The 10,404-nt window shown below is 39.5% G+C and overlaps 1 protein-coding gene across 1 annotated transcript in view; it reads left to right on the top strand.

Annotated features, from left to right (window-relative positions):
* Positions 1 to 2,480: 2,480 nt before the first annotated feature.
* VTA1 (vesicle trafficking 1) overlaps positions 2,481 to 10,404 on the top strand; it is a 113,301-nt gene continuing 105,377 nt past the window's right edge. The window contains 1 exon segment of the mRNA XM_066315574.1: positions 2,481 to 2,630. Within this exon segment, the coding sequence (XP_066171671.1) occupies positions 2,522 to 2,630 (109 nt within the window). The 5' untranslated portion in view covers positions 2,481 to 2,521.

Raw genomic sequence — 10,404 nt, 5'->3', positions numbered from 1 at the left:
AAAAAAAAAAAAAAATCATTTTAGTGCAAATGTTTCTGTGCCTGATTCTGCCGTTACTTTCTGGAACATGTTGATGGAGATATTACGTTCATGTAAAGAAATCATTTCCCCATGGATGTCAACACTTCTCTTTCCTATATTTGCCATTTGTTTTCCTGGCGCTCATATTCTCAAGTGTCTCTAAACTTTTCTTTTGCTCAGTCTTCCAAACTCTCACCATTTTCATCCTCATTTACATTGTTTTCTATCAGCTTCCTTCCACCCTTACTCCCTCTGAGACTGATATGCCTCATGCATTTCTTAGCATTGAGCTTATTTTTGCTCAGCAAATACTTGCTTAGCAAGTATTTGAGATAATCATGAAGGCTTTTTTTTTTTTTTTCCTTTTTACGATTAGGAAAGGAATTCTATCATATACTTGGGGATTCTTTGATTCAATTCTATTTCTTTACACAGTGAACATGAAGTCCTGTCTCCCAGAACACTGAGGAAGCATTTTTGTTGCTTACATCAGGTTCACACTGTAAGTGCTTCTTTGACTTTTTCATTGTTTTCCACCATACTCTAGCCACCTAATTTTCACAGATAGCACTCAAAGCAATCCCCAGCTCATGTGTTTGTAGTCAGTTTTGTCTATAGTCAGACATCATGACCATTTTAGTTCTCATTTAACAAAGAGCTGTAATTGTGATGTGATTGCATTTACATCAAAGGTATAGCTGCTCTGGGCCAGCCAGCTTCTAGTAAAGCACCACAGCATCCCACACAGTCCATCCACCACTCCTTGTTCTGTTCCTTTCATGGATTTCTCTCTTCTGTTTAGACATCATTTCCCCTCTGTTCCCTTTTTGGCACACTCCCACGTCAGCAATGAGACAATGCAGCCACCTTTCTTTCCCTGTGCCTCCCTCCAACACACACCTTTCTTTATGCCCTGGAGCATTGACATTCTCCTCTTTTGCAAACAGACACTCTGAGATCATGAAGAGGTTTGGCAAAAGGGCTACCTAAAAGAAATTTAGAAGTAGCTTTAACTATGCCATTGGAATGACGTAATATGCACTAAAATAAAGTTTATTGCAATAACTTGTGAGATCCATTTGAAGCTATTTTGCTGCAACAGTACACATTTCTTTCACTGTTCTTATCCCCTCTCTGCAAAAGCAGAAGTCTCTGGCGGCTCCTCTAAGAAAAAGTTATCTGGGAAGTGGTGATCCTACGAGATGCATGTTCCAGGGCTGACAGAGTTTCTGACAGCTGCCAGGAGCAGCCCAGTCCTATTAGCCAGGCCATGGTAGTATTGCAAAATGTGGAATATGTTAAATTTTCTTAAGAAAGGATTTCTTTGATGTTTAATCTTCGAATACTTTCAAGTTTAATCAAAAACGAGGGAGATTTAATCCATGAAAACAGACAGCAGCTAACAAGCAGGCCCTAACTGATGTCCAAGTGTTAGAAAAACAAATCACTTGGGAGTGGAATTGCCTTGTTTACCAGGTTTAAATTGTTTGCCAGGTTTAGAGCTTGACATTTTTCATTCATCTCAGACCCTGGGGGAGGCTAACAAAGCTTAGGAAGAAGGATGCCCAGTGATAGCTGACACAAGGAATGCAGAATTTACAGGCCACAGGGCCATTTTACAGAACTCACAAAATAAATAAGAAATTAATAAGGCAACTCAGCAACTGTGCTGCAGTCAGCTCCAGCTGGGAAAAAGGTAATTCTGGCAGGGGGAGATCCTGGCCACCAGCTCACGGACCAGTGACCCAAGAAGACCAGTGACTCACATGAGAAAGACTAAACACGCTCGGTAATTAGCGGAAGAAGCAAGAGAGTCATTAACTAAAAAGAAGAAAACTAAATAGTAAGAGAACTATACAACCTGTAGCCTTTGTTTGCTAAAATGTATAAATAGTAAAGTGTTGACAGTTGGGGTGCTTGATTTATGAAATACCCCCAAATACCCAGGCTCGCATAACTCTGAAATGAATAATCAGTGTTTCTCCTGAGTGCGTATTTATTGGCTTGTCGCACACCAGGTAACTGATCTGATTTCTGCAGACAAAAGTATTTGGGGATGAAGGGCAGAGGCCCAGAAGGCACAGCTCAGGCCCCAAGGGCCTCACGCACCTCGGTAAGCTTTGGCACAGCCCAAGGAGCAGAAGTTGCGATGTCCCTCCGGAGGCCAGGTCTGCACAGCCTTGGGCTGGCGGGCCAAAGGCGGGGAGGGCGTCACTGCTCAGCCGGGGCCAGGGAGCAGCCCCGACCGCCGCGAAGCCTGCAGCCCTTCCTCACGGCTGCTGTGGGACGTGTTTCAAGCACTGAGGGAACACGCCGGTGGCGTCTGAGGCCGTAGCTTCCCGCAGACCAAGACATGGAGGAACGGACGGACAGCCCCACCCGCCCGCTCCTGGCCAGCAGGGGGCGCTCCCCGCGCCCTCCCGCCCACGGCGCCCGAGCCGGAAGCGGAAGCGGCGCGCGCCAGCCCCGGGAGCGAGAGCCGCGCGCCGCCGCCCGCGCCATGGCGGCCCCGGCGCTTCCCCCGCTGCCGCCGCAGCTCAAGAGCATCCAGCACCATCTGCGGACCGCGCAGGAGCTGGACAAACGCGAGCCCGTGGTGGCGTACTACTGTGAGTGAGGAGGCGGCCGTGGCGCCGTCCCGCCGGGCCCGGCCCGGCCGCTGCTGGTGCACCGGGCGGAGCGCTCCTCCCCGGGCTGCCCGTGGGGTGCGCGGAGACGCGGGGGGAAGCCCCACCTCTGGGCGGTGCGGGGTGGTCGCGGTGTGCCTTGGCTGCGGCCCCACCCGCCTGTCCTCTGCTCGGGGTGGCGGAACTGAAGCCTCTTGGCAATGGTGGTGCTCATTCCGGCAGCCTGACCGCCTGCTGGTGTAAAGTGGCCCTGATCGGACTGTCCTAAAAAGTGGGGCGAAAAATAACATTCAAGAACCTTTTCAGAGTAAGAAAAGACCTCAAAAGGCCTCCCTTCTCTCCTGTGTAGTCCTGAATAAATACTTCGAGTTTGAGAATCTTTAGTGCTGATAGAAGCTTTAGTTTTCGGTGAGGCTTTTGTCGCTTTCTTGGGGTTCTCAAAAGGGAGTGAGTGGTTTGCGCTATTTTTTGCTTCTTTCACTGAAGTGAACGCAGCAAAACCTTACTGTAAAACTTGCAAGTTAGTACGTAGGTTTTTCAAGCTGATGTGGCTTCTAAGCTAATGATTTTCAGCATGGACTGTGTGCCTTTCTAAAAGGCTTTGCATGGTGAATTAAGAAATGCGAGCTCTCTGTTAGTCTTAAATTCCTGTTACAGTTCAGTTAAGCCACACTTGTAAACGCCTAAGACTAGAAGGTCACCAGAAGTGTATGTTTATGTTGTTGGCAGCCCACCCTTAAAGGGAAGGAAGATGGGTCATCACAGCATTGATATTTTTATTGAGGTAAGAGGTCATTCGAGAGGTTTAGTTGCTTGTCTTCAGGAAGAATGAAATAAAAAAAATAGATGTAGAACTGTTTTTTTTTTTTTCTTTATAAGATGATCTTAATTTAGAAGAATGATTTGTGAAATTCAGGTTTCAGATAGGTCTGAAGAAACTATCATCTGAGTGACAGAGGAATAATTTTACTTTTTCTGTGTTACATAGGAATAGTGTGCTAACGTGGAAAAGTGCAGCCAGGAAGGTGAAGTAGCCACATATTAAAACACTGGAAGTTCTCAGTAGTACTCACTCTTTATTTACTAGAAAAACACAGGACAAGTGACACTGTGTGTGGCAGGAAGCACCAGCTAGGTGAAGTTACACTGGGTTTTGTTTGTTTGATTTTCTTTATTTATTTATTTGGATTTTTTTTCTGTGAGATGTAAGCCCTGTCTGTCTATACAAGAAAAAGACATGCATTGGTGTGGGTGATAAAATACAAGTCTATTTTAAACCAGAAGTGATTTAGTGCATGTTCTTTGTCTTTTGCATTCTGAACCTTACATCTTAGTGTAGAGGGGAAAAAAAGCCTGTGTTGGATAATTACCATTTTCTGTAAAGTAGTTTGCCTTGTCTGACCTAAGTAGTCTGATTTTTTTTTTTTTATTTGCATACTTCAACACATCTGGTTCATTAGCGAATATAGCAAAGACTGTATTCTAGAGGTATCTGTTCCATTACAGTATTACGTAAAGTAGAAAGCACTGACGCCTCTTTTTCAAGTTAGGTCTTGCTCAGATCCTTTGTTTTTTTTGAATACACAAGGAGAAGAATTTGTTTTCACCAGTGTTCCACTTATGACACTTATTTCCTCCTGTGGTGGATGAGTTTGTCTCAATTGATGAGAACGCAGCTTGTCTCAATTGTTGATGAGCAACACTCCTGCTCCAGAGTGTTGGGGTTTCTTTCTTCATGTAGTTCTGGCTTTGAAGCAAAAGTAAAGTTTATGAACCATTAATTTTTTAACATCATGAACTTGGAATAATTACGTGGAATCCTAAAGTATTAATTATTAATATTGCTACTGTCAAAAAATGTGCTACAAATAATAAAAGCTTTACTGAAAAGGTTTTTAGAAGTGTAGGGCAGGGGATACAAAAAATTCAGGATTCCTTTCGGATAATGTTTTGAAACCAATGCAGATTTATGTAGGGTTAAAGCAATGCTTCTCATTAGATGTTGCACTGGAAAAAGTGAGCATCTCTCTGTGGAGCCTTTGAAATTGTTTTCAGAGGAGCTCTGTACATTTTATGTAATATGTTGTATGGAAGGAACACAACACAAGAGTGAGGAAAACTATGTGTGTGCTAGATTGTGTGGTGTTCTCTGCACTGGCAGAGAGGCTCCACCAGCCTCATCTGCAGGCACATGCCTGGCACCCTGCACGTCCCAGGAGCAGGGGGCTGGTGAGGCACAGCACAGTGCACCCTGTATTGAAAGGCTGTGTTCCTTCACAAAGCTGCTTACACAGCCTCTCTGTGAGAGGGATCATTGGTTAGCTCCTGGATGTAACTATCAGTCTGAGCAGGGATGTGTTTATGGCTTTGGAATGTTGCCGTTAGTGGCTCATACCCAGAAAAAGCTTTGGTCACAATATTATTAATGTTACCATGGCACAGTAGTTTGCAGTTTGGGCATATGTATGCTCGGTTTTATTTCTGTTAATTTTAATTCAGTTGCACTTTTAAATGTCTAATAATAGCTGTGACAGAAATTAATTTTGGGATTGAAAGTGAGTGAACTTTGGCAAGTTGTGTTTGCAGCATAAAATGTTGCTTCTATACCTCAGCAATAAAATTTTCAGATAAAGTGCTTACTGCTCTTGTTAATGTTTTTGTCTTTCATCATAAGTGCTGTAGGTGTATCCTTAAAGCTGGGAATTTATATGGCGGTTACATGATTTATTTGCATACACCATTTATTTTCTCTTGTGTGTAGCGTATTTTAGCATTAAGCTCACATAAATCAGTAATGCCACCTAAAGAAAATGCTGTAATGTTTCTCTGGCCTCTCGTTCCCAACCCTAGAGTGCTTTAGAAGCAAATGTTGATGTAATTGTACAGTGAAAGACAAAAAATAAGCTATTTTTCAGCCAGGCCAATTCACTGCTGCTTAAACAGCTGTGTTCCTGCACAGGCAATGAAAAGGAGTGAGACACTGGCTTGGGACAAAGGCAGGACTCCTGCTTTTTTGGTATTGCTGGCATATGTTGATTTACAGAACCTGTAATTTAATTAACATTAATCTGTTTTACACAATATAAATAGCTACGGCAGGGATTGTTTGTCTTTTTCAACTGCCACATAATTTTCCACATAAAAAATAAAATGTTGAGCACTGATGTTCTTGTACATTGTAACACAGCACTTTTTGTTGTGGTATTTCCACATTGCAAAAATTAACAAACCTATTTATTGCTGATAATCCTATGTAATCCGTACAAAACCTACATTCTTAACCTCTTTTTTAGGTATTCAGATTCAAAGCAGAATATGATCTGTATGTTGTGTGTATACTGTTACCTTTTTAGCCCTGTCTATTGTTAGTAGATGGACATAATTGATTGAAGTAATTAAAATATTTTTTCCTGACAGTGTGCACCATAAATTAATATGGTTGTAACATTTCTTCTACCCAGAGCACAGACTGTAGAGAAATAAAGAGACCAGGTTTACTGTTTTTTAAATTTTTAGTAGTACATGAGCTCACAAAATACAGCTTTTGAAGAGATTAGACACTTAGTGGTTAATATGAGTGTCCAGCACTCTGGTAATCTACCACCTTATTTTAAAATACTTTCCTCCCCATATGATACTTTTTTTACTTTTGTATTATTTGTTAATCATAGTCATTAAGTATATAGCTATTTCAGGTTCAGTAAAGGTCAGTTTATTCAGCAGGTATAATGGAATACCTAAAAAATATGCTACATTGGTTGCCGAGGAAAGGGCAAATATGTAATTGGTAGTCAATAAAATAACTTTTTAAGTGAAAATCCTACTTGAGTCTAACGGTTTGACTACTTGAGGTTAGTTTGCAGACACAAAGAGGCAGGCTCTGTTAAAAAAGATCTCTGGCCTGTAATAACTGAAGAAATCGTATCTCCAACTGTGGCATAGGCAGTTGGATTGATGAGGGTTTTTTTTTTAAAGAAATTGCAAGGTTTGAGAGGTGACTGTATCTTCCAGAAGCTTCAAGTTTGGAGTTAAAAGCAATATTTTCCTTATGTCTGTTGTTTCAGCCTTCCAGTGGCATTGTTTATCTGTTTGCAAAGATGAGTGGTACATTGGACTGGATATTGATGTTTTAATTCAAAAGTATTGAGAGATTGCCAGTTGCCAGAAAAGGACTGATGTTTCATGAACAGTGTTTGGATAGTCAATGAATTAATGTGAGAAATTATGATTCTAGTAACTTTCAAAAAGCAAAGTGTGGTGATTTTTACTTTACAGTCTACTAAACATCAGAAAACAATCATGTAAGATCAGTAGATATGATCTGTATAAGAGAGGCATGGGAAAAATCTTCAATTTTTAATTCCTGACATGGAAAAGCATCAGAGAAACACTTCCAAAGGATCATAGTCTTGTATTAATATTGGTGGTTTTGTGAGATCCAGTGGGAGAGAAAAGCAAAAGAGACAATTTTTATTCCACAACTAGTTGACAACCTCTTGAACCAAAAGTCATTCAGCTTTAACAGAATATCCATTTGTTAAATGTGACTGGCTTGTCACTTTCAAGTGTAGTCAGACACCTGTGAAACAAGCTTCTCTCTGCATACAAATTATAAGAATACTAATTTTAGTATTGTTGTTATTATTGCAAAAAAAATACACTGTGAAGTTCATGGCCTGACTAAGAATTTGGGAAATAGAATTACTGTGCACTGTTACAACTGAAGTACTGTTATTTTTACCAATTCTTATCCTTTACCAATACAATTAATCCTTCTTAATAAGAAGGACTAATAAGGGTCATATATTTAATTAAGCTTTTAAATTATTCAGGTTTGTATTGTATCTTGATGCATTCTGAATGATTAATTTAGAAGATGCATGTAATTAAGAAGTGTTAATATAATTAAAAGTAACTGGTGTTTGGAGAAATTCAGCATGTACTTAGTGACTTCATTTATACTGGGACATTGTGGAATTGAAATGCCTAAAAAATGTGCTTGTAGAATTCTATATCTAATATGATCAAAGCCCCGAGCTTTCCAGTTTAAATAATCCTCTTTTGTACTAGTTTTATATAGTCCATTTTTAAAAGTACATTTTCCATATTCTCCTGTTGTGGTGGCAGAAAACTATTTAGTGGGCTACCAATACAACTAATGTTTTAAAGGCTTTTATTAGAGCTTGCATACAGAAGAATAGATTTCATCTGTTCCTTACTCAGGGTAAGTTAATATGTTTATATCAGATATTTAGTAAATACCAATTTCATTCAATTTCATTTCAATTTAACCAAGTTCTGTGAGACTTGTTTATATTCTGCTATGAGTATAAGCCAAAGTTTTTCTCTATATTTTTCTCTTTGCTTTCTTTTTTTTTTTTTCTTTTTTTTTCTTTTTTTTTTCTTTTTTTTTCTTTTTTTTTTTTTCGGTTTTCAGTCCGTTTTGCTCTGATTATTTCAAAGATTTTTAACTGGGGAATACTGCTCTTGAAACTGCTTTGTCTGTGGAGACAGAAAAACTGAAAAAGTGGTAGGAATAACAAAGATAATTGTATAAACCCTACAATCCTCAAAGCAGATTGTGGGTAGTGCAAAAATTAAGATTAATTAACTGTTGTGCATTTGCTTTGATTACATAGGTAATATTTTAAATAATCTAATCTGACAGAGACAGGAATGAGAACATATAGAACAAGTGTACTTCAGAGGTTGAAGCCTTTTCTGAGTTACATGTGTTTGTATAAAAACTCCTAAATTTCACTTGGATGGTGTAAATAAGGTGCATTTTTTTCCACCATATAATTCACAATTTTTTGGTATATATTTCTTAACTTGAACCTCTGGAGGTAGAATTGACAACTGTCTTTTCCTGCTGAGATTTGCTGCTGGCCTTGAAGAAGGGATGCGTCAACATTCTGATTTGCAGAATCACAAAACTATTGAGGTTGGAGGGCTTTGTCCTCACCTCGTGCAATGCCCTGCTCAGAGGAATGTCACTGGGGCAGTTTTTGAACATCCCCAAGGATGATGACTCCATGACTGCTGGGAGCAACCTGTTCCAGTGTGTGATTACTCAGACAGTAGAAGATTCTTCTTGTGTTTAAATGGGATTTCTTGTATTTTATTTTGAGCCCATTGCCTCTCGTCCTGTCACTGGACACCACTGAGAAGGGTCTGGCTTTGTCTTCACTCCCCACTGCCCTCTCTTCTTGTCAGGTATTCACACACGTTGATAAGACCCTCTGATCTTTGCTTTGCGAAACTTAAACAGTCTGAGCTCTCTGCATCTCCTGGTGTGACAGATTTCCCTCGCCTTTCATCAGCTTTGTGTTCCTTCCCATGTCTCTCATACTGGGAGCCCAGGGCTGCAGGTGTGGCACAGCCGTGCTGAGTGGAACGGAAAGATCACTGGCCTTCACCTGTTGGCAGCACTTCTCTTAGTTCGGCTGTGGATGCTGGTAGCCAGTAAGGTCAGGAGTACACTTTGGAAGCTTATCTCATCTAGGGTGCTTTGGTTCACTTCACAGAGTAGTTTAAAGACATTAAATAGGCTTCTTCCAGTTTAAACTAAGCAAGAGGGTGTTTCAGATTTATGTTCTAATCGCTAAAAGCTGTTTTATCCTCATAACTTCACCACAACTAATCTAGAGTAGCTGCCTTCTCTTTTTGCAATCAAGAGATCTCAACTGCTGTAAATCCTATGCTGAATGTAGTTTTTCTGTTTTAATTGGAAGTATTTTATTTTCTTTATTTAGCTGTAGAGAGAAGCTTTAAAAATACGGGTAGTTTAAATATTGTAGAAAAGCTTAGAAGCTTATGAGTTGTACATATGACACTTTCTCATATTAACAGGACTCAAAATAAGTCCTTAAACCAGACTGAAGTGTGGTAGTGTAAAATACAGTAATTTCCTGTGATTCATAGGTATTACTGTGTTATTTGGTTTTGTCATCTAATCTTAATAGTTACCAGTCATGTTTATCATTGGAAATTTTGTTTTGCATATTAGGTTGTCTATGAGTTACTATTATTATTATTTCTATTATTAGTGAATTGTAAGGGGGCTTACTGTAACTTTCAGAAGTTCTAAGAGGCAATTGAGACAATTTTGACTTAATAAAATTTGTGTGGCATGTAACGCACTATACTGTTATCCACTAATTTTCTTCAGTAAGATTTAGAAGACTATAAAAAAATTTGAGAGGACAAGAAGGTCATGATGCTATCCTCTTGAGTTTCTTAATTATATTTTCGTAGTCCTCATTCCTCCCACTTTTGCATTGTTTTTTTTTCTTACATATGCCCCTAATTAATTTTACTTGAAAATAAATATTTGAAAATAATTTGGTTTTGCTGGAATGTTTTTTATTTCAGTTTATGGTGCCAGCCCAATGTCATGTCTTTTGCAGTTTCCTTCGGTATCATGTAATGAAGAGGCAGTGTAAGGCCTTCCAAGTTTGTTTGTCAGTACGTTAAAATCTATTTTTAAAAGTCTTTGAATTCAGCCAGCTTGGACTTAGCTGTGTAGAAATATATTTATGACCTATGTACAAAAAATTACATGATTGGAATATGACACATTAATGTACATGAAAGCAAGAATAATGGCTTTTCATATGAAAATGTTTCCAGTAGTTTTGGATTTGAGTAGAATCTAATTTAATGTCTTTGTGCCCTTTATTTCCCACATTTGTATTCCAGCTGTTGGCTTCCTGTGCCGAGCATTTAACAAACATTTTTCTGTCAGTGGTTTGAC

This window comes from Sylvia atricapilla, chromosome 3, assembly GCF_009819655.1.
Source record: "Sylvia atricapilla isolate bSylAtr1 chromosome 3, bSylAtr1.pri, whole genome shotgun sequence".
NCBI lineage: Eukaryota > Metazoa > Chordata > Aves > Passeriformes > Sylviidae > Sylvia > Sylvia atricapilla.
The sequence above is the reverse complement of the archived record's forward strand: the minus strand, read 5'-3'. Positions and strand labels throughout refer to the sequence as shown.